This window comes from Nerophis ophidion, linkage group LG14, assembly GCF_033978795.1.
Source record: "Nerophis ophidion isolate RoL-2023_Sa linkage group LG14, RoL_Noph_v1.0, whole genome shotgun sequence".
Taxonomy (NCBI): domain Eukaryota; kingdom Metazoa; phylum Chordata; class Actinopteri; order Syngnathiformes; family Syngnathidae; genus Nerophis; species Nerophis ophidion.
In genome coordinates, this window is record NC_084624.1 from 28,799,619 (window position 1) to 28,824,649 (window position 25,031).

The 25,031-nt window shown below is 37.8% G+C and overlaps 1 protein-coding gene across 4 annotated transcripts in view; it reads right to left on the reverse strand.

The window, feature by feature from the left end:
* Positions 1 to 25,031, reverse strand: part of LOC133568414 (laminin subunit alpha-3-like) — a 183,812-nt gene that overhangs the window by 27,952 nt on the left and 130,829 nt on the right. For all 4 annotated transcript variants that reach the window (XM_061920318.1, XM_061920317.1, XM_061920319.1 and 1 more), the window contains 21 exons: positions 21,447 to 21,560; positions 18,137 to 18,255; positions 17,986 to 18,066; positions 17,813 to 17,913; positions 16,242 to 16,295; positions 16,013 to 16,164; positions 13,533 to 13,643; positions 13,348 to 13,459; positions 13,102 to 13,269; positions 12,221 to 12,417; positions 11,939 to 12,055; positions 11,560 to 11,714; positions 9,758 to 9,899; positions 9,588 to 9,687; positions 9,401 to 9,517; positions 9,154 to 9,324; positions 6,174 to 6,319; positions 5,897 to 6,091; positions 5,648 to 5,796; positions 1,815 to 1,977; positions 1,591 to 1,718 (listed from right to left, as the gene is read on the reverse strand). In XM_061920318.1, coding sequence (XP_061776302.1) covers positions 1,591 to 1,718; positions 1,815 to 1,977; positions 5,648 to 5,796; positions 5,897 to 6,091; positions 6,174 to 6,319; positions 9,154 to 9,324; positions 9,401 to 9,517; positions 9,588 to 9,687; positions 9,758 to 9,899; positions 11,560 to 11,714; positions 11,939 to 12,055; positions 12,221 to 12,417; positions 13,102 to 13,269; positions 13,348 to 13,459; positions 13,533 to 13,643; positions 16,013 to 16,164; positions 16,242 to 16,295; positions 17,813 to 17,913; positions 17,986 to 18,066; positions 18,137 to 18,255; positions 21,447 to 21,560 — 2,792 coding nt within the window. The remainder of the gene's footprint in view (positions 1 to 1,590; positions 1,719 to 1,814; positions 1,978 to 5,647; positions 5,797 to 5,896; positions 6,092 to 6,173; positions 6,320 to 9,153; positions 9,325 to 9,400; positions 9,518 to 9,587; positions 9,688 to 9,757; positions 9,900 to 11,559; positions 11,715 to 11,938; positions 12,056 to 12,220; positions 12,418 to 13,101; positions 13,270 to 13,347; positions 13,460 to 13,532; positions 13,644 to 16,012; positions 16,165 to 16,241; positions 16,296 to 17,812; positions 17,914 to 17,985; positions 18,067 to 18,136; positions 18,256 to 21,446; positions 21,561 to 25,031) is intronic.

Below are 25,031 nucleotides of genomic sequence, written 5' to 3' on the forward strand. Positions count from 1 at the left end.
TCAATACCACAGTACAGTAGAGTGGACCAAACCAATCAGCACGCTCTGTTCACTATTGTGGCCACTGGCCAATGATTGGCTCAGCCTGAGGCAGCATTGCTATATTGGATTAAACAAGCGTAAAAGTGTAGTTTCCTGTCTAGAGGGCTCTCATAATGTTAAAACAGTATTTAATAAAGTCGTAAACAGATTGTCACATGCCCGAGCTATGACAATATTTGAATTATAATTAATGACTCCTATATTGGGTCATGTTCGGAACTAAATAACAACAACAATCGAGGGATTACTGTATTTAAATAGAGTCCTTAGCAAATGTATAAGAGGACCAGTCATAAAATACGTTTTAAAGGCACAGGAAGACAAGTAAAGAAAAATTAACATCTAAATCAATAAATGTCATTTTCTATTTTTTTGTAAAACCTTAAATTAGACAATACTTTTTTAACCGCAAACATATTTAATCTTAAAAAATGCCATTTCAGTGTCACTGGATTGGTAATCGTTGGTCTAATCCGGGGGTCAGCAACTAGCAGCTCTTTAGCTCCCTGGAGCATTTTTATTTTAAATTGAACATTTAAAAAGATGGGGGAAAAATGTTTTTTTTTTTTAGTATTTATTTTGTTTGAGGACAAACATGACACAAACCTTCCCAATTGTTAGAAAGCCCACTCTTTAACATGTTTGTGTGTATGCTTCACTGATGAGAGTATTTGGTGAACATCGTTTTGTCCTACTTATTTTGGTGGCTCTTGAACTTACCATAGTGGGGACTGTGAAGCAACAGTTTGTTTACTTGTAAAATCTTCCACTCCTTCTTTATCTCATTTTGTCTCATCATGCTGCGCCTGAATGCACAATCTTTGTTGACGTTATTTACTTGTTGGAGTGCTAATCAGACTATTTAGGCTAGCTGTATGTACATATTGCTTCCTTATGCCTCGTTTACTTTTATCCCCTTTGTATCTGATTTATATTTGCATGTCTATTAGCTCATTATCTGTATGTAATTTTGGCTAAATTTCAGATAGTTGTTTGTGTGCCATGTTGTTCCAGACCACAGCAAAGGTTACCTAGCTTGCCAAAGATTGGAATAAATGTATTAAAAGAAGACAACCTGCCGTTTCCTTTAACTTGGACACACACATCTGTGCATTTGGCCATTAAAATCCAGTAATTTTCAGGAGTTATTCCACCTTCTAAGTAGCCTCTGATTTACTAATGGTTTCTAAAGTTGTAAAAATGTGTACAAATGTTAAATTTCAACATTTCTGTCAACGAAGATTTGCGTCAGCCTGTGACACATAGTCATTTTGATAGTAGGCTATTTTAGCTAATATAGATATTTACGTCATGTGTTGCATTCATTATAAGACTTATATACGGCTTTTCATTTTTTGCGTCTCCAGACAGATTTGTTTTCGGTATTTTTGGTCCAATATGGCTCTTTCAACATTTTGGGTTGCCGACCCCTGGGTTAATCCTTTTGCTAATCACTGTAAATTACAGTGAATAAACTGTCGCCAATCAGAAACTGCAGCCAGGAAGTTGGAGTCAAACCTTCAAATGAACAACTTCTAATAGTGGTACCTCTTGCATGGAGGCTGCGGATTGATGTTCTCTATCTGTTTGAAATTGTAGAGGCTGACAACCTTGTCGTTAAAAGAGACCAGCTCAATGCAGCCTTTGTACTTGGGAAGTGTGAGGGAATTCGGCGGCTGGAGGGAGGAGCAAAAAAAAATTCAAAGAATAGCAAATCAAATTCAAGTTAATATTGAAATCTCTGTTTCCAGTGTGTGTGGACATGTGCTCACGGTGAAGCTGGAAGGGTAGCCTCCGATGTAGAACACCACGTCCTTTGAGTTGAGGTCCAGGAGGTTTTTGGATTCAGTTCCTTGCAGATTTTTCATGATGGGATTCCCAGGGGTGCTTGATGTGCTGTCTCTTGTAAGACTCAACTCTGCGTCTTGATAAATCCTACATGACAACAAAAGACCATCAGAACCACTCAAGTGACACCACATTTCGTTAACCTATGTTGCTATTTTTACTGTTTCTGTCTGACTTCCTATTATTTTCCCATCAACTCTTACTTTGTCATTCAAACTGCCAACAATTTATTCAATTCATGCCTCCGATCAATTAAACCAGGGGTGTCAAACTTGTTTTCATGAAGAGGGCCACATCGCAGTCACGGTTGCCCTCAGAGGGCCGCTTGTGAATATGTGAATGTAAGAATATAAAAGTATAGTCGCCTCATTATATCATTGCTTATGCATTTGGTTATTTGATTTTTGTACGTACAAATTGATGGATAACTTACTTTGAAATGGTAAGTCAAGATGACAAGCAGATATTTAAGTATATATTGTTATTTTTACAAACTATTATACGGTATATAATAATAAGGGGTGTAAAAAAATGTTGTTGTTTTTTATCACTTTCGAATCCCAATTATTTAAGAAATTTAAAAAAATCTAATACACTTTTTTTTCGACAAATTATTTAAAAAAACAACAAAAAAATTTAGGCCATCTCTATGCTTACTTGGTGCACGTATGTGCCATACGTCAGCAAGTAAAAGGAGGTTTTATAACCCTTAAGCTGTTTTGTTAAGGTGTTGTTATTGTTATACTAAATAAAACATTACAAAAATCAGTTTGAATCGAAAATTGTGTTGAATCGAGTATCAATTATGAATCAAATCCTCACACCAAGAATCAGAATTGATTAGCGAGGTGCCCAAAGATTCACACCAATAACAATTGAATATATATATATATATATATATATATATATATATATATATATATATATATATATATATATATATATATATATATATATATATATATATATATATATATATATATATATGACGTGTCTAACCGGATCTGGCCTCGGTCCTTGAGTTTGACAAGTGTGAGTTAAACCATAGTGCAGGCTGGTGCAAAATTCAACATTTGGAATTTCAATCCAAATCATTTGAAACACTAGATTAAAATCAGAATTGGAATGACAGGAAGTGGAATTTAATTTTTTGGAGTTAAGAGAAAATCCTTATAGCCAAGCAACAGGAATAATTAGTCACATTTGACAAGGGTATTGGCGATGAATTAGCGACTCGTCCAGGGTGTATCCCGCCACCCGCCTGATTGCACCTGAGATAGGCTCCAACAGCCCCCAGCGACCCCAAAAGGGACAAGCGGTAGAAAATGGATGGATGGGTGGATTGGCAAAATACTAAAAAATTTTTACAAACACTAAAACTTAGCAACCATTTTGAATATTTATGTAAAGTAAAACATTCTGGGAAATTAAGTATTTGTACAAAATTTCAAACAAAGACATTCTCAATTTAATTCAGAATTTTGCACAAAGCTGCTAAAGTCGCCAGGTGCGTGCTCTAATAAAAAATGCAAATAGCCATCAGTCCCTAACTAGTGCTTGGTAAAAAAACAACAACAATGTTTATTTATGTTTAGTCCCCCCTGCTGACAATAATTTATTTCATGAATACATCTTTGCGACGAACGCATGCACATCAGACGAGTGCCTGTGCTTCTAGCTCGGTAGTCAGCACGCTGGTATGTCACACCAACAACCTGGGTTTGCGCCCTGCTTGGAGCAGTAAGACAAATTCAATGCAGTCGAAAGAGAGAGTACGCAGTCGCTACGCGAAGCAGCACGGTCTGTGATTGACAGCTAGGAACACCCATCATTGCATTCCACCGTCAAAATCGGGGGGCGACTGATTGGGTGAGGGCCTCTGGGCTTCGGCCCAGGTAAGGCGGCCCTGGGTATTGGTATAGACTGTTCTCACTCATGGATGATCATTGTTAAGAGTCTGCAAATTGAAGTAACCCTAATGTGAGCACATGAACACACATATATTCTTGCATTATTTACAGCATTAATAATACATACAAACTATGCAAATATAAAAAAGGTAAGCTTTTAATAATTTTTAATTGTTTTTGTTTGTAATTGGTTTTTAATCTTCATTATTTACTCTGTTATTACAGTATGTCTCATTATAAATATTTATTTATTTACTCTTTCACTTAATTTTTGGGAAGGGGGGCAAATTTCAATACAAACACTTGTTATTACATATGTTGACCAGAGGGGGAGCACGTTTAAAACCGACACATTGTCAATTTGAAAAATCCCTCCTTTTGGGGACCACCCTAATGTTGATAGATTTCACCACCAGGGTTGCAAATGAGACATTCTCTATTAGATGCAATAGTTTTCTGTATTGGGACCATGATTTCGGTGCTAACTTATTCACGGGTCCTCATATGGAAGGTACTTTTCCTAGTTGATGTCTCAAGAAAGGTATAAACACAAGAACACACGCGCGCACACACACACACACACACACACACACACACACACACACACACACACACACACACACACACACACACACATTCTTGAATTTCTTACCTTCTTGAGGCCTTTGAAAAATGTCTCCCTGTTTAGGACCACCCTTTCTAGATCAATAAAGCTTTGTTTTTACAACATTAATATTATATACATACTACGCAAATATAAAAAAGTTTGTTGTGAAAAAGAGTTGGAATTTCACAAGAAAAACTTATAATAAACTATGTCATTTTAGTCAACGCAAGTAAAAATGTTACAAGAAAAACTGAAAATTTGTGCAATATTACAATAAAAGTGGAAATTTTACTCAATAACAGTCGCAATTTTACAAGAAAGGCTTAACATTTTGGCAATTTTATGAACAGAGTCACATTTTTACACAACAAAAGTCCCTATTTTATAAGAAAACTTTAAAATGTTTGCGATATAATGAAAATCAGAATTTTACTTGGCAAAGTTATGACAAAAGTCATAATTTTACTAAAAAAAGGCACTATTTTGCAAGAACAACACAAAAATTGGCAATATAATGATAAAAGTCTGAATTTTATCCGTCAAATGTCATCATTTTGCTTTAAAAAGTAATAATTTTACATAAAAAGGAAAATATTGCAATATTACAGAAACAGAAAGAATATAAGAAATTTTTCCCAAATTTTATAAGAAAAAAAATCGACACATTGTCAGAAAAAGACTATTTTTAGTTTTGTTTTTTTTGCTGTTAAATTTTTTGTTTGTTATTGGTTTTTAGTCTACATTATTTACTTCAAGTTATAACAGTATGTCTCTATATACATATTTTTTAGTTTTTTCAAATCAATTTTGGCCAAAGGGAGCGCATTTCAATTTCTTACACACATTTGCTATTACATTTGATGGGCAGAAGGGGAGCACTTCAAATTTTTACACACACTTGTTATTTCATATGTTGATCAGCACTTTTAAAACCGACACATAGTCGATTTGAAAAATCCCTCCTTTTTGGGACCACCCTAATGTTGATAGATTTCGGTCCTAACTCGTCCTCATATGGAAGGTACTTTTCCTTGTTGATGTCTCAAGAAAGGTAGAAATACAAGAACCACACTGACACACACACGCACACACACACGCACGCACACACACACACACACACACACACACACACACACACACACACACACACACACACACACACACACACACACACACACACACACACACACACACACACACACACACACACAGCACAGCACAGCACAGCACAGCACAGTACCTGTGCAAGTTGACTTTATCAAACTTGGCTTTCTCATAAGCAGATGTGCTGATGGAGTCTGTTTTTATGCTGTTCACCACCTCGTTCAGCTTGTAGACTACATACAGCACATTGTTCTTCAGGTACATGCCGATGTAGTTCTTGGAGGACTAGTAAGGACAGTTTGTTGGAAGAGTTATTAATTTGTCTACCCACCCAGAAACCCAGACCTAACCACTTCCAGAAAGAAAAAGGGTGTGTTGAACGCACATCTTTGTCACCAAGATACATGACAAACATGTCTCCGTTGTCCGCGGCCTGCCTGCGTCTGCGACGACCGTCCCCCCTGCCCTCGGGTCTCTGCAGGGACAACGACAAAGCGGTGTAGGCCTTCAGATCCTCCAGGTTCTTGGGCGGATGCAGCTGCGCGTAGCCGTCGCCGGTGAACTTCATTGGGATTGTGATCTGGAGGAGAATACGGAAAAACGTCAGGAGGAAAGGGAACACACGGAACAGTGTGGAAGTAATTTCCAGAGAGAGGCGTCACCCTGTTTGCGACGTCACGGGCGTGTTGAATCAGCTCTTTAAGTTTCTTGATGTTGTCCCTGATGTTGTTCACGGGCGTGAAATCTAGGTTCTCCACTTCGGTGAGCTTATCTTTCAGCGTAGGGATGGTCTTCAATAAGTCATTCACTAAAAACAGATAAGAAAAGTTGATTTTTTAGGGTTTTTTTAAGATTTTGGTTTCAAAATATCAGGAATGTCTTCATCATCATGGCCTTGCTGTGAACCTTGTGTGGCAGAAGGTAAAACAATCATGTGTCAACAGAAAATCCTTTTAAACTTCAACAATTATTTCGTGCAAAAATTTGAATCAAATTTGATATTTGTTATTATTTTGATCAAAATAAATATAAATATTTTTACAACATTTTATCTTTTATTTATCATGAACATTTGTCTCGTAACTTTTCTCAGCAGACACTATAAAGGCAAATATTGTTTAGAATTTTTTTTTTTAAAGTACACAAATAATACAGTCGTCCCTCTTTTAATCGGTTCCGGGCATTAATTAATTAATTTATTAATTAATTATAAATCAAATATTTCATTTTCATTTCATACTTCCTCCACATCAAGAGGAGACAGATGAGGTGGTTCGGGCATCTGGTCAGAATGCGCCCCAGAAGCCTGCCTGGGGAGGTGTTTAGGACACATCAAACTGGTAGGAGGACACGGGGAAGTTTGGAGAGATTATTTCTCCCAGCTGGCCTGGGAACTCCTCAGGATCCTTCAGGAAGAGCTGGACGAAGTAGCTGGGAAGAGGGAAGTCTGGGATTCCCTGCTTAGGCTGCTGCCCCCGTGGCCCAACTTTGGATAAGCGGTAAATATATAAGATGGTTATTTTGATAGTAAAAGCCTAAAAAAAACTGTTTACAAATTTCAAAATTGATTTTTCTACATTTTAAGAGCCCTGTAGACATGAAATAACACCCTTTAGTCACCTTTATACTCCCATATCCCATAAAATAATGCTGCCTGAGGCTGATCCATCTTTGCCCGCAACACAGTGTGCTCTGATTGGTTTGGTCCCCTCTAGTGGCCAATACTACCATATTTTTCGAAACATAGGGCACACCGGATTATTCATTCAGTCATTCACTGCCAATGAATGGTCTATTTTTGATCTTTTTTCATATACTGTATAAGGTGCACCGGATTATAGTGTGCATTAAAGGAGTCATATTGTTATTCTTTTTTTCTAAATTGAAAACATTTCCTTGTGGTCTACATAACATGTAATGGTGGTTCTTTGGTTAAAAATGTTGCAGAAATTGTATTTTACAGATCATCTTCAAGCCGCTTTCTGTTAGGCGCTTCAGGATGAGCCCTTTTGTGAGCGGTCTTATTTACTTGGCTCATCTTCGACAATGTCTGCTCTTCGTCTTCTTTGTTGTAACGGTGTAGCGTGCAAGGACGGGGGTGGAAGAAGTGTCAAAAGATGGAGCTAACTGTTTTAGTGACATTAAGACTTTACTTAAATTAGTAACGGAGAAGCATCTCCTCATCTGTGGCTCACTAGTGCAACAACAACAACGTGTCCTGTGAAAAAACGTCTGACCGGAACTCTTTAATAACTAAAGTTCCGTGGCTGAATTATGTAAACCCACTCCAGTTTTTAGCACTTTGATAGCTAGTCTACTGACAGATATAAGTAAGAACTATACACTACTTTATATTAGAAATGGCAACAGCGGAGTATTAATGTCCCATAACAAAAAGATAGAGAAAAAGAAGAAGCTTCTCGCCGGACTACAAAGGCGAAAGCGCGCACATTTTCAGGATTTATACAGATCCCAAATACAGATCAGCAGGTACCTGAAGGTAAGAAAAGTTGCTTTTGCGTAATATTGCGAAACAAAACGCCAGATAAGATGTCTTACCTTATACACACACCATAATAATACTCGTATGTTGAAGCACAGTACAATACATCAAGTGGTGCGGCTTCATAGCTTACCAAAGTTATACTGAAACATTTTGATAGATTTTTGAGCGCAATGTGTAAAGTTATATATTTATATGAAACATATAATGTTAGTGTTGTTTACTTGAGTCATATTGCAGTCTACACGTATCTCTTATGTTTGACATCTACTGGTCACGCTTATCATTTCACCATGTACCAAATAAAATAGCTTTGAGGTTGGTAAGCAAAACCAGAATTATTCCGTAAATTTGGCGCACCGGGTTATAAGGCGCATTGTCGAGTTTTGAGAAAAAAAAAGGATTTTAAGTGTGCCTTATAGTCCGGAAAATACGGTACTTTAGTAGTATTGCTATTTTTAGTTTATTTACCCTTTTCATGCTTGAAAATGCTTAATTTACGCCAACAAAATTTAAAGAATGCTTAAGAAGTATCCACAAAAATCCCAGATGTGGTGAAGCGCGATGTGGCTAGGGACGACTCTAATACAAGTCAAGTTAACACACACACACACACACACACACACACACACACACACACACACACACACACACACTAGGTGTGGTGAAATTTGTCCTCCGCATTTGACCCATCCCCTTGTTCACCTCCTGGGAGGTGAGGGGTGATGTGGTGGCCGCGCCCGGGAATCATTTTTGGTGATTTAACCCCCAATTCCAACGCTTGATGCTGAGTGCCAAGCAGGGAGGTAATGGGTCCCATTTTATAGTCTTTGGTATGACTCGGCTGGGGTTTGAACTCACAACCTACTCATCTCAGGGCAGACACTCGAACCACTAGGCCACTGAGTAAGTAGTAGTAGTACAAACACTGTTTAAATAAACACACTAATAGTGGGCTACAATGACTATAGACCCTGACTGGGATTTGAACCATGATCGCCTTGTTCAGAAGGCACGCATTATTACCTATTGGGCCTACAGCCACCCTTAATGTAACTTCTCCACTAATAAGCAGCTTTCACTGCAAGGTTTCAATATTTGTTTAGGTGATGTTTGGCCCACAAAATTGTCCTTCTTACCAGATTTGTCCACTTGATCCAACGCGTTGCCTAAATTGGAGCCCCCGGGCGAGATGTTGATTTTGTCCATTTCCTTGCCTATGGCATTGAGCTTGTTGATGGTGTCGGTGGCCGAGTCATTAGCGGCGGCCGCCCTGCTCTTGGCATCATCTATCATATCTCCGACGTCATCTGATGAGGGAGTAAAACACTGAAGCGGCTCATTCGAACACCAGCAGCTCATGACGGACGTCAGTGTGCCGCATACCTGTCTTGATGTTGTTCAGCTGCGTTTGTGCATCGAGAAGGTCTTTTTCGAGAGCTTTCTTTTTCTTCTCCGCATTCTTCAGGCGTTTTCTCATGTCGGGAAGCTGGTTGGCAGCATCTGAGCAGAGAGAAACAAAATAATGAAGTCATGAACGAGTGCCTCTAGCATGAAAAGAACAGGCAATTACCCTGCATATTTCTCTGTGCTTCTTCAGCACTCTGCACAAGTTCCCCACTGGAATCATTCAGTTCTCTTGCTTTTTCGGGCAGTTTTTGTTTTTTTACACTCTAAAAAAACATGATGATGAAGAACAATCAATACAATTAATCAACAACAAACTAGGAACTAACTACTTACATTCATGGCCTTCTCAGAACCATCTTTAGCCTGGTTGGCTACAACCTCAGCTGCGTTTATGGCGTCTGTGATGTTCTTGTAGGCGTCAATGGCATCTTTGGCGTTACGTACCTCAGGACGTGCATTTGCGTCCTTCACGGTGCTGCGGGACAGGACAGCTGTCAGTCATCTAAACTCACAGTGCAGCCACTTTGTGCACATGCATTGTGAGCGGGCTGACTGATTTCGGTGCTCATTCAGTCAAAACAGAAGCACTGTCGTTAGCCACTGTTTTACATGCTATGTACTGGGTGTTTTTTAGCCTTTTCACAGCATTTTGCTAGTTTTGCCAGCTCAATACAATTGCAAAGAAAACAACGGAAAAGAATGTGGGTTTGAAACATTCGGGAAGCATCCACAGCATTGTTGACACTACCATCTCATTCGTCATGTGCCAATAACAAACAAGTCTTGGACCACAGATGGCCCCTGTGCCGCCTGTTGGGCACCCCAGCTCTAGAAGCCGTTTATGGCCACCAAATAGTACTATAGTAGATTTGATCATCTTATGGTCACATATGGGACGCGAGTTAGCTTAAGTCAGCACCAGAAGTAGTAAAATTAACTGGTCACCAGGTAGGTTTTTCCTATGTGATAATGAGGGTATAAACGGGGAAGTCCTTCTGTAGCTACCGCCTTGTTTTATCGTATATTATTGCCTTTGCACATGTCAATGTTTACTTTTGTACATATGGTACAGGCCAAACGTTTGGACAAACCTTCTTATTCAAAGTGTTTTCTTTATTTTCATTACTATTGTAGTTTGTCACTGAAGGCATCAAAACTATGAATATGAATAACTATGACTAACTGAAAACATCTTTTATATTTTTAGTTTCTTCAAAATAGCCACACTCTGATCATTGCTTTCACTCTTGGCATTCTCTCGATGAGCTTCAAGAGGTAGTCACCTGAAATGGTTTTCACTTCACAGGTGTGCTTGAAGCTCAGAGCAAAGGGTGGCTGTTTTGAAGAAACTAGGATATAAAACATGTTTTCAGTTATTTCACCTTTTTTGTTAAGTACATAACTCCACATATGTTCATTCATAGTTTTGATGCATTCAGTGACAATCTATAATAGTCATGAAAATAAAGAAAACGCATTAAATGAGAATGTTGTGTGTCCAAACTTTTGTCCTGTACTGTAAATAAATACAAAATCCGTACTTTGGTGCAATGTTCACGGACTTGATTATTTGGCTTTTTATGTTCCTGTTGCAGTCAAGCGATGACGATGATGATGATGACGCTGGGCTCCATGACCGACGGATGCGCCTTGGACTGATGGTGGCGCGCCTTTATGGAACCTTACAGTTTGTGGAAGACGTGGCAGAACTTCTAGCAGAGCACCGCATCGCTTGAGAGAGGAAGCCGGATGATTACTGTCCGGAAAGCGTGGGCGCCTTTCTAATCATGCGTCCCCAAAATGCCCGTCCTCGCATGCATGAAGAGTTGTTTGATGTAGGATGCAAGAAAATGTCTGATACATTGCTGGATGTGAAGCTAAAGAGAGAGAGGCGAGGTGTGCGGGCGTGTTTCGGTGTCAAAATGCCTGCCTGTTTGTGGGTTATCACTGATGTCATAATAATAAAAACAATTTTTTGTAATATTTTTGCGATCGACCGGTAGGGTCCCAAAGATCGACAGGTTGGCGACCCCTGAGTGTAAAGTTTGGTACCAATCCATAATAGGGTGGCCTCTAAATTTGAACTGAGCTGCTGTGCGTAATGTTCAGGTCGGTTTGATGCGTAATAAACCCACCCTTCAAGTTCCTTAGACAGCTTCTGGAGGTTCCGAGCGTGATCCTCGGCGTCCTCCACCAGGCCCTCCTTTGCTGCTGCTTGGGAAATTTCATTGACCTTCTTGGTCAGGTCAGACCTGCCGCCATCCAGCTGAGCAGCCAACTTTTCATATACCTACAGGGAGAGGAGCGTGGAATAGAAATTAAATTGTATTCATAACAGCAGCAAATTCTATTGAGAAGAAGAGGTGAACTTTATCTGCACCGTGCATGTTAGGACCTGGCAGGAATCTTTTTACATCATGAGGGATGATATTTCTAAATGCTTCATTTGAGTGCCCGAGGTGCACTTGGAGCTTGTCAAGAGAGAAAGCCTTGAAATGTATGCAGGATACATACTGTTTTATTGCCGGATAGCGATTTGAATAAATCCTCGATTTTCTTTAGTTCGTCCTGCGCCATCTCCATCTGGCCCTCCACAGTCTTTCGTTCTTTCTTTAGGTCGTCGATGCGTTTCTGTGGGGGACATGTCAGTCACTTTATGACCATGATAAACACTCATTGGACAAAATAAAACATTGAATTAAAATGTAATAATACCCTTTTTCTTCTTCATGATCACGATGAATAAGTAAATTATGTATGAAATAAAACTACACAATTCTGGTGATGTGTCTTTACCTGCAGATCCGGGACAGCCTGAGTGTTGAGTCCGTTCTGGGCTTTGGCTTTCTTCACCAAGTCCATAGCTTCCTTCAGAGACATGTCAAGATCCTTCAGCCTGGCCTCATGGTCCCCTAGCTGGTCTTGTATTTTTGCTGCCGTCACCTTGTTCTGGTCCGACTGCTTACTCATGTTAGCCTTGATGTAGTCCAAGACTGGATAACGGATAATACGTAAGAGCTTAATGAACTCTTCATCAACAATTGATGAGTTAATCCAAACATATTTCAGATGAACTAATACAAAACATGTGAGACAAAATCACCTTGATAGAATTCAAGACCATTGTATGAAAATCCATTTTCATGTTCTATTTTTTTATATCTTTGTGAAGTCTAATGTTATTTTATATGGTTTCGTGAAAATATCTTTAGAATTGTACTTCATGTTTATTTACCTTTGTGAAATATATTTGTTCATATTTTTTTCAAAGATGTGATATTTGGCCCAAAAAAAAGAAATTCTAAATGTAACTATTTTTTATAATTAATAATTGTTATTATTATTATAATTCTTAGCAGTATTATCAATTATTTTATATAGATATTTAAAAGTATTACATTTAAATATGCAGTGTTTGTAAAAAAGAAATCACTTAATAATAAATATTGTATTAATTTGATATTTAAAATTAAAAATAAATCAATTAGATCTGATCCAAATCAATTTAAATTGAACCTGTAATATGTGATCACAGATAATATTTAAATATATATATATTTATATTTTAATTCTTACATTGTAAATCCTAGTGATTCACCCTTTTATTTATTTTTTTAATTGTATAAGCCCTGGTCTGGGTCTCCTCTCCTTGTGTATGTGCGTATGCCATGGCCTACGTTTCCTAGCCTCGTCTCTTTCTTTGTCGGCAGCGGTCTTCTGAGGGGTGAAGTTCCTATTTTCCATCTCCTTCACCATGCGCTGCGCGTCCTCTAACATTTTAGCCAAATTCTCGTTAGGCTGTGCGCCGCCACTGGAGCCCGCGTCCTTCAGCTGGTCCAGCAGAACTGAATAAAATTAGACATGTGTCGTTAAATTCAAACATCGCTGGTGGAATGGGTATAAAAAGATGAGATTAAACTCACTTTGGATTTTTATCAGTATGCTTTTTATCTCCTTGTCAAAATCTTGAGCTCTCTTGTAGGTTTTTTCAACGTCTACAACAGCTTTGTCAGCATCCATAGCCGCCTTATCCGCCTGAACGGGAGGGAGGGGGGGACAACATTTAGACTTATTACTGCACGTGGATCTTTTATTCTAAGTGCATTACCTTGTTTCTAAGAGAGGCAATGTCCTCTGAGAGGTTGAGCATGTCTTCTTCCAGCTGCTTGACCTTGGAATTTTGCCCATTGACGGACAAGCTGAATTTGCTCACCAGATTCTGTGAAACAATAAAATAAAATGCAAAGCATAATTTATATTTTTGTTAAAAAAATAAAAAAACATTTGACAAGATGGCAGAATACAGGTTTGTCAAGTCAAGTCCGGAGGTGGGACAAAATCAGGGCTCCACTCTGGAATGTTTGCATAAGCAAACTCATCTCGGCATTTGGTGTCAACACATCTACACATGTGCATGGACGTCAAATGTGTACATTGTACTTAAGATATCAGTATACAATGAATGTGTCTTGACTCGTTAACCTCAATGTTGCAGCTTAAAGGGACCCCTCCTATTCAAAAGTAACTTTTTAATAACAGGGCTCGAAGCGTTTACTATGAAAAAATCTGAGTGTTCAAAGCAGGTCGGAAGTGCCAGAAAACCCCAGCTAGGAATAATGGAATAGGACTCTGGTTCTATTTTGTGGGTTTTGCTCTCCATGAACTGTAGCCATGATTAAGAGCAGGGGTGTCGGACGTACGCAACAGGTTTTTTCAGCCCGCAAGATGAGTTTAAGAAGTATAAAAATTGTCTACTTTTTTTAACGAAAGAGACTGCTGTTCTAAATGTGTCCACTGGATGTCATAATAGCAATTCTGTTAGGCAAGCAAACGATTTATACCGGGGCCAAGCAAGAGGTACACAGTATAGGGTGACTGTGGCTCCTCCTCGTCGACCCACATGAAAATTAAAACCTGCCGTTTTATGTCTTCTGCTTCGAACACATCGTCACTTGACACCCTCGTTGCCCCAAAATGTCTCTGTCTAACACAAGAAAAGTGAACTTAACCCTTTTGAATAGTTTTTACATCCGTTTCTTACGGTTTGTTGAGTTAGCACTGGATTGATACGTGGACATGACAAAGGAGGTATTTGATACCTACAAGAGTTTACATGTTGTGTTTTTTGTTCAATCCCAGAAAGACTGTGACTTAAAGTTTAATCTTGGCTTTGTAGATTCACCGACAAAGTCTAAGCTCATTGTGTTTATGCAAGTATTTCCTCAGAATTTTCAACAAACTGGAAGTGTTTTGTCTAGAGGATTATTTGTGATTTGAACGTTTTCATAATGTGCTTGTTCTATTTTTGGCCAAAGTAATACAAAGAAAATAACCTGTAGTTGTCTTTTTTTTTAAGTTATCATGCTATGATTTTACCATTATGGGAATATATTTTCCTCCATGCAGCCTATGAGCTAAAATGAGTTTGACACTCCTGATTAAGAGGGACTGCCGGGGGAATTCGTATTGTGCTGCTAGAGGTGAAATTCTTAGACCAGCGCAAGACGGACGAGAGCGAAAGCATTTGCCAAGAATGTTTTCATTAATCAAGAACGAAAGTCGGAGGTTTGAAGACGATCAGATACCGTCATAGTTCCGACGATAAACAATGCCAACTAGCAATCCGGCGGCATTACACCCATGACCCGCCGGGCAGCGTCAGGAAAACCAAAGTCTTTGGGTTCCGGGGGGATTATGGTTGCAAAGCTGAAACTTAAAGGAATTGACGGAAAGGCACCACCAGGAGTGGAGCCTTCTGCTTAATTTGACTCAACACGGGGAACCTTACCTGGCCCGATTGATGGCTCTTTCTCGATTCTGTGTATGGTAGTGCTTTCTGTTCTTAGTAGGTGGAGCGATTTGTCTGGTTAATTTCGATGGCATGATAACTAGTAACGCGGCCCGTTGCAGTCGGCCTCCACACTTCTTAGAGGGACCTGATCTGACCATTTTAAGTCTATGAGCATTAATTGATGAAGCCTACCTGGATGAAAGGCGAAATGTCTTTAAAGACAAACGAAACAGTCCAGTTTGGTTTGTCGATATGGCATGCCCTGAGAATACAATGACCTTGATAAACGAGAGCATCTATAGACCAGTAAGTAATGTGCTTGTTTGTGAGTACCAAATGTGGGGAAAAAAGGTAGCATCTCTTTTATTTGTTTGCTCCACTTTTCAGTGAAAAGGGTCTCAAACACTCGCTTCATGAAGCCATGAAAGAGAAACCTCAGTCCTCAAGGACATTATACTATCCGCCCCAAGCTAGATAAGCCTGCCACGTGCACTCGACTTTGTAAAAAAAAATAGCAGGCTTCACTACACATCTTAAAATCAAGCTCTGTCAGCTATCCACAAGTCAGCTACAAATATGGGTGTGTCAATATTTTTCTTCAGTTAATAGCCTAACCTGGCAAAACATTATTGTTAGAATATGAATGTCATGTTCGCACGTTAGCTCACATCGTTGTGCAAGTAATGCTAACATTTGTGTCCTTCTCTTCCACTCCTTAATGTTACCTTGTTTTATGCATACATGGCATTATAGCTTCAGACTCACACGCGTACATCAATGCTACATGTTTGTCCTACCTTGGTATCAGCCATGGCCTGCTCCATCTTCTTGAGTCTGTCATGCGAGGAGGCGCTGTTGGAAGCACTGTCCAGCTGGGCTTTGATCCGTGCCATCTCGTTATCCAGAGTCTCTAGGTCTCTCAGTAAGGTCTGTGCACAGTTGTCACACTCTGTGCAAAACAAGGTTAGGATATGAAGTCGCTATCAAAGATAAAAGCTGAGAATTTTTATTTTCTATTTGAATCACCTTGGCAGCGGTCAACTGTGTTTGTGTCTCCAGGCTCCAGCGTGTTCTTGCAAACTGCAGAGACAAAAACAAGTTTTGAATAAATATAGACATGGGAATAACACTTTTAGTGGACATCTACACAATCTAATGATCTAACACAGTGATTCTCAAACTTTTTACACCAAGTAAAATCTCAGAAAAAACTTGGCTCTCCAAGTACCACCCTATAACCGACATTAAAATACAGTAGCAGAGTAGGTTTTAGTATCCATTAAAAACAAGGCAGATGTTTTATTTAACAAGTATATTTAGAATTGTTTTCTACTGTAACATTACACAAGGTTTAAACAGAAACATTGTGTTTGAATACAGGAAACTAAAATACTACTTAAATCCAGTGGTTATGTGGCATACCACTATATATATATCTATATATATATATATATCTATATATATATAGATATATATATATAGATATATATATATATAGATATATATATATAGATATATATATATCTATATATATATATATATAGATATATATATATATAGATATATATATATAGATATATATATATCTATATATATATCTATATATATATAGATATATATATATCTATATATATATAGATATATATATATCTATATATAGATATATATAGATATACAGTATATATATACATATATATACATATACATAGATATAGATACATATATACATATATATCTATCTATATATGTATATATATAGATATATACATATACGTAAATATATACATGTATATATATCGATATATATATGTATATATATCTATGTATATACATATATATATATATATATATACATAGACATATATACATATACATAGATATATATATACATATACATATACATATATATATATACACACACACTCAACAAACAGGCTTCTATCTAGTGGTATGCCAAATAACCACTTGATTTAAGTAGTGTTTTACACACACACACACACACACACATATATATATATATATATATATATATATATATATATATATATATATATATATATATATACACACACACACACACACATACACACACACACGAACACACACACACTACAGAATCACAATAATAGTGCCACTTGTTTGGTTAATACACTTTTACCTGTCTGTCCTACAGTTTATTTTATATGTACATAGTGTTTTTAATATAGGTTTTATAGTGATGTATATTTTACTGCTTGTTTAATTGAGTTGCTTTGTTTACCGTAAAATCTTAGACAATTTTAAGATCTGTCTGGAGACAACAATTGAAAAATAGCCTTTTAACTAATTCTGGAACATTTAAAGCAATGCTAATTAATGTAAACGGTCCTTGTTAAATAAACCAATGAACAAAATGAAAAATGTAAATACATTTGCATTTCTAAATTTTTTTAATATTTATGTTTCTAAAATAATCATATGCATACCACAGTATGACAATACATTGAATAAGAGTACATATTATTTATAAACCAATCATTTTTATTATTATTTGTTGCCTTGTATTGGATTCCATTAGAACTAGAATAGGTAGGATTGTATTAGATGCACTATGTCACCTCCGGTCTTGGGATCGCAGGTGTTGCCGTTGCCATAGCAACTACAAGGCCGACAACCTCCTCCCGGCGCCATTGGGTCCCCATAGAAACCAGGAGCACACCTATAGGAAAACAGAACAAATGAAAGAGTAGAAAGATTTTTACCAGACAATATCCTTCTTGGTCATACATACTTCTCACATCTTTCTCCAGTGTAGCCTCTGCTGCAAATGCACTGGATGTCTCCAAAGATCTCCCTGCAAGCAACTGCAAAGCTGGGAGTGCAAAACAAGTGTTATATAACCATTGGTATCCAGAGCTAGCTGTATTTTTATTTGAATGTACCTGTTTGTAACCGCACTGAAAGGGCACGGGCACACTTTACATGTCCTCAGAGCCGCGTTACCGTAGTAACCTTCTTTGCAGTGTTGACACCTGTCCCCAGCTGTGTTGTATAGACAGTTCTAAGAAAAACACCAAAAAAATGGTAGAATATCGTGACAGTCAATCATCAAAAATCCATCTTTACAAAACACGCAAAGGGGTGGACGAAAAAGGACATTTCCCTGTCAAGCTATCAAGAAGAATGTGTTTGATGTGCAGGCTTGTGCGGCAAGTGTGGGGATCCAACTGCAACAAGCACACAGGCCCGGTCTTGCATGGCGATAACATAATAGAGATGGTTGAGGTTTTAAAAATGTGCACGGGCTCATCCACCCTTCAAGGAGAGTAATAACGAAATGCCATAGGACTTTGAAAGCCAACACACAAAAGGTGGCAAAAGCATGGTATATTAAAAGAAGGACTACTTATTCACTTATTGACAGTATCTGTCTGGAAGCAGAAGTTACATAAAATATTTTTGGGTAGTAAACACTAAGTAACTTTTTCCATTATCCAAATAAACAATGTAAATACAATTGGAATCCGAATGAGTGCATTTATAGTATTTGCAATTTATGACGTTTTTAACTTGCAGTATGTCTATGAAGATTCTCATTCTTCTGTTTTTAATATTAAATTATATTATATTATATGTATGTATGTATATATTATATACAGTGCATGCCAAAAGTTTGGAGACTCCTTCTAATTTAAAGTGTTTTCTTTATTTCCATGACTAGATTAGACTACAAGTAGATGTAGACATGACTAGATGTAGATTGTCACTGAAAGCATCAAAACTATGAATGAACACATGTGGAAGTATGTACTGAACAAAAAAAGGTGAAATAACTAAAAACATGTTTTGTATTCTAGTTTCTTCAAAATAGCCACCCTTTGCTCTTATTACTGCTTTGCACACTCTTGGCATTCTCTTGAAGAGCTCCAAGCACACCTATGAAGTGAAAACCATTTCAGGTGACTACCTCTTGAAGTTCATCGAGAGAATGCAAAGAGTGTGCGAAAAAGTAATCAGAGCAAAGGGTGGCTATTTTAAAGAAACTAAAATATAAAACATATTTTCAGTTATTTCACCTTTTTTGGTTAAATACATAACTCCACACCTGTAGTTTTGTGTAGCCATAGTGTGTAGTCATAGTTTTGATGCCTTCAGTGACAATCTACAACGTAAATAGTCATGAAAATAAAGAAAACGCATTGAATGAGAAGGTGTGTCCAAACTTTTTGCCTGTACTGTACCAAGTATAAATATCTGGGGTTTTGGCAGCAGCCACTGGACTAGATCTGACCAATCTAAGTCTATAAGCACAAACTGATGAAGCCTACTCGGATGGGCGGCAAAATGTCATCCAAGACAAACCAAGCAGTCCAGTTGTGATGGTTATAACTTGCAGTAGTTTGCTATAAAATAAAGCAAAAACATTTGAGTGTTTGTCTGTCTATCTGCGTTGGCAATGTGATGATGTGGTGACTTGCTTTCCGCCCAAGTACAGCTGGGATAGGCTTCAGCCCCTTCCCTCCCCCACCACTCCAAGAGGGACAAGTGGTAGAAAATTGATGAATGGATAATACAAGTTAAAAAAAAATAAAAAATCTAGGCCATCTATAGAACGTTTGTACATTGTGAACATAAATGTAACTTACAATCCCCACCTAGTACCAACCTCGTCACGTCCGTTGTGTCCTGAGCGAGACACTTCACCCTTGCTCCTGATGGGTGCTGGTTAGCGCCTTGCAGCTCCCTCCATCAGTGTGTAAATGTGTGTGTGAATGAGTGAATGTGGAAGTAGTGTCAAAGCGCTTTGAGTACCTTGAAGGTAGAAAAGCGCTATACAAGTACAACCCATTTACCATTTACCATTACAATGAAACTTGAATAATTTTGATAAATGAAAAAAATCTAAAAAATACAATTTACGCTTCAAAATTACAAAATTGGTAGAGCAGCGTTTCTCAAGTAGTGGGTCAGGACACCCTGGGGGTTCGCGGTGAGGTGTCAGGGGTGTCGCAAGCAGCAGGGTAAATGTTGATTTTTTTATTGTACACTCTAGTAATCATGTTACAACGATACATAAGCGTGCAGCTAGGGGGCAGCAGTGCTCACTCTAACCGACAGACTCCATGTTCTACCCAGTAGAGGTAGTGAGTACAAAGGAACATGTGTGTACATAGCTAACGGATACAAATAATAATATTAAATAATTAAGTCGTTGTCAGCAGTATCAACAAGTAAATGTGACTTAACACTTGTGTTTTACAGATAAATAAATATTATCAAGTAGTAATTCAATCCAGCTAGGCTATGACAGAGAATAGAGTATGAATGATATGGGCGTTGGCTCCGGCGCTATGACTAGATCCGACTCATCTTAGTATATAAGCATGAAGTGACGAAGTCTGCTTGGAGGACAGGCGAAAATTCTTTTAAGACAGTCGAGTTGCGATTGCTTGATTGCCCTAAGGCGGCAATGAACTGATGAATGAGAATATCCATAGACACTAATGTACACAATTTGTTAACTGTTTCTATAGTAGTATTAGTCTATAGTATATATATATATATATATATATATATATATATATATATATATATATATATATATATATTAATACTGTATATATATATATATATATATGTATAATATATAGTATTATTGAGTAACGTTGAGAGGGAATCAATAAACAAATAAAAATATATCTTAAAAATGTGATTAATAATGTCAAACAATACAGGTTTATAATTATATAGTTTCAAATACCTCATTATTTATCTAACATCTATTCCAAATTTTGTTCACTGTCTAATGAAAAGCACATATTTCCAATGTTTATGTTTTAAAAAAATAATAATTATTCCACAATATGCCGGATTCTAAAACTAAATTATTAAAATATCGATTAAAAATATCGATTAAAAATATTGAACAATACAGGTATATAGCAGTTTGAATTACTTCATTATTCATCTCATTTCTACTTTACATTTTGTTAACCGTTTAACAAGAAGTATATCTCAAATCTTGTTAATGTTTTTTAAATATATTATAATTTTACAATATAACGTATTAAAAAATCTAATTGTTATTCATATAAAAAGCTGTATTATACTGTATTGTAAATTGTTTTTTACATTGCTTGAGAAAAGTCAAATGTAAATTAGTTTGGTTATAAAGTAATAATGTATGAAATGAGTTATCTGAGAATTTTTTATAGAATACATAAGTATCGAATCAGAGTACACATAGCTTACCAAGCATTTTCCCGTCCAGTCCTCACACTCGTCAGTGAGACCGTTACAGTTACAGGGCACACAGCGGCCCAGGTATGGTCCGTTGCCATCTCGAAAGTATCCAGGGCCACATTTCTACAAAAAGACAAAATAAAAACATACACTTTCATTTCCTAGTTTATTGCATTTGTATAGCATGAATGCGAAAGTCCTATAAAGAGATCATTTTCCTTAATCCCGAAGAACTTGAACCAGAGGAAACATTAACTCAACAGAGGCCAAGCCTGCCCTTTGCTCTTTCAGAGATATACTAACACGCCCAAGTTCTTAGAGAGCTTTTACCTCGATCCGATTCCAGGTTGAGTCGTCATTGACAGAAGGAAACTCAACCACTTGTCCCCCATCACGCCCCGATGGGTACACAAGCGCACCTCGCTCGTTCAAAGATGGATATACTACACGTTGATCCGACTGGTGTGTTATCCTCCGCGTCCATCTCTCGTTGTGTCTGCTGTGGCGGGGTCGCGACCCTCCCACCTTCTGCACGGGCCTGTTGCCTGCCCAGCACAGAGACACCAAAGCCCCCCACAGCAGGAAGGTGAAGAGAACTCGTCTTCCTTGCCAGTGTCGAGCCATGGAGCTATCTGACATTCCTGATGTTTAGTCTGTGTGATATAATGCTCCACTTTCCCCTGCTTCAGCCTCTTAAACACACACACACACACATGCTGACACACAGACAATGAAGACACGCCCCATGTCCAACTCCGCTGAGTGTATGCAGGCACACAAGCATGCACATGCAGGTGTTTACGTGTACTCTCATACCTTTTAGCACAACGCTCATCGTACAATGTTCACCTTGTTCCACTAAATGCAACACAATCAGTACCAGTCAATAGTTGAGAGACACTTTCCTATTCATAAGAACGCAAAAGTGTCTCAATACGTTTGACGGACAAAAAAACTGAAGACAGCTAGTTAGGGTGAGGACTGTAATGTATGGCGCCCCGTATGGGCTGTGCTCAAAATGCTTTGGAAGACATGCTAACTTACATATAACGTCAATGATTTTTGGCCAATTATTTGCTAAGCTGAAAGACCTTTTTTTTCTACCTATCTTGCTCAAATTACACACACATGTAGGGCTGGGCGATATGGACGAAAAAGTATATCTCGATATATTTTTTACTGTAAACTCAATATTCGAAATATATCTCGATATATTTTCCAGTGAAAGTATACATATAAATATATTTATTTTTGAGCGAACTTCACTGAAATTGAAGTGAATGACAACTGTACTGTAAACAGTCAGTGGCACTTTTATTAAACCAGTAAGTCAAGATTGGTATTAACAGCTCAGAAAATAAGCTGTTTAAGTAGCACAGAATTACATAACATAAAAAAATACAAAAATATTATTTCTTTGTAAAAAAAAATAACATAGCTGTGCAAATAATACAAAATGTATCAAACTCAGATAAAAAATAAATTTGCAGACACCTGTACGGTTTTGGCCAAGTAAGTGACCTTGTTTAATTATGCGGCTATGATCTTGTTCACTTCGGTATACATTTTTGGCAGCATTTCTTGTGTGAAATATGCCCCGCTTGGCAACTGGAGAACAGTTTTGATTTGGGCTTACATGGTAAACAACTAAAATGAATGTTTTAACCAGACGCATACATTTGTGCATATGTGGATAAGTAGACGCATTGTGGGTTTCCTGGACGTGGTCTACATCGCTAAAAGAAAAATCCAAGGAAGAGAAAACCTCTGCCATTTTTATTATTTTTTTAATACATAAATGGCCTGCTGGAAGATTCCATCTTCTCTTTTACGACTCTCTCGACGTCTTTTAGGTTGTCTGTTGTGATTTCCCTTCCTGCATGGTTCCATGACCCACCCTGTCTTGGGGAGGGGTTTAGTAGCCCGTGAGAGGGAGTGGGGAAGGACAAGTAACACAACAAATAAGCGGTGTTTAGTCATTTTTTATGTGACATAAATTATATTGATATAACGATATTTTCGTAATTCATAACTTGTTTTGAAATATACCGATATATCTTACAAACTCGATATATCGCGCAGCCCTACACACGTGCTCGTCAGTTTCCAAAAGTTATGTACCAAATTCCGTTGTGATTCGTCTCAGGACCCCAAAGTTGCAGTGGGTGTTTTATAGAGCGCATTAGGCTTTGTGCGAAATCAGTCAAATTTTGCGAAGTGTTTGTAAAAAAAATTACAATGGCACAGTCTACACAGTTGAGGCACATGTCTTGACACATTTTCAACATCAAATTTTACCTCCCAGTTGGAGAAAAAGGTATGAAACAAAAAAAAAGTCACAGCTAACAACTGGGCCTGAATCACTGATAGTTAGTAACGGAGTGTCACACCGTGGTGAGGGAAGTCCTGTTTTGGGGTTGTCGGACAAATTTCCTGTCTTATTTTGAAAATTGTAATCCTCCTCTCGTTTCAGGCCACTTGCCCTTCCTCCTGTGTCACTGGTCTCCTAAATTGCTTGATTGTGCCCACCTGTGTCACCCTCCCTCATGTGTCGTCTTCCCCTGTCTTGTTGCCAGAGTGTATCGTTTCGTCACGTACCGCCAGCCTTTGTCCACAGCCTCGAACCAAGTTGATAAGTAATGTCTCGCTTTATTTATTGATTTCTTTGTTCCCTCTGAGAGAGTGATTTTCGTTTGCCAAAGTTTTTTGGTCTAGTCTTTTTGTGTCAATTTCAAAGTGCCTTGCCTTCATTTTTTCCTCCTTTTGGAGCGTGTTAGTTTGCAGTCCTCTCAGCACTTTATAATATACTTTCTGTTTATAGCTTCTCGGCTCCTCTGCATGAGTGATTTATCTTTTTTGTAGATAATCATAGGTTGTTGGTTTTTTTTGTTAATAGATCCGTGTAGAACTTTGCTATTGCCTTTTTCCTCCCTATGGAGTGATTTTCCGTTTATTGCCTTACGCCCTATGCTGCATATTCTTTGTTACTCGAAAGTACCAAAGAGATTTTGTAGCCACTTTTTTTTTAATCACTCTATCCAAGGGGTATCAAAGAAAACTGTCTAAATAGAGTCTGAGTCAATTGTCTCTCTCCTATACACGAGTCCTCATTCTCGCCAAGACCTAACACGGAGCTGCAAACACTTAAGTACGAGCACCAAAAACACCACAGTACTATGATTTATCAACAACAGGGGTCGGGAACCTTTTTTGGCTGAGAGAGCCATACAAGCCATATATTTTTAAAAGGATTTCCATGAGAGCCATATACATTTTTTTTAAGACTGAATACAACTAAATGCGTGCATTTTTAAGTAAGACCAACATTTTTAGAGTATAATAAGTCTCAGTCTTTTTTATTACATTGTTATTCTGAAGCTAACCAACAATAAATAAAAAACTTCTTACCATTAATGCGACTTCTTGAACACGTGCGGTAGAAACCGGATGGATGGATTAAAATGCATGAGAATGTTTTATATTTTGAACGTTATTTTTGACACTGATTACAAAAGGAATTATTCATTACTCACCGTAATAAGCAATGTCCACTAAAATGTATCTGAGAGCCAGATTCAGTCATCAAAAGAGCCA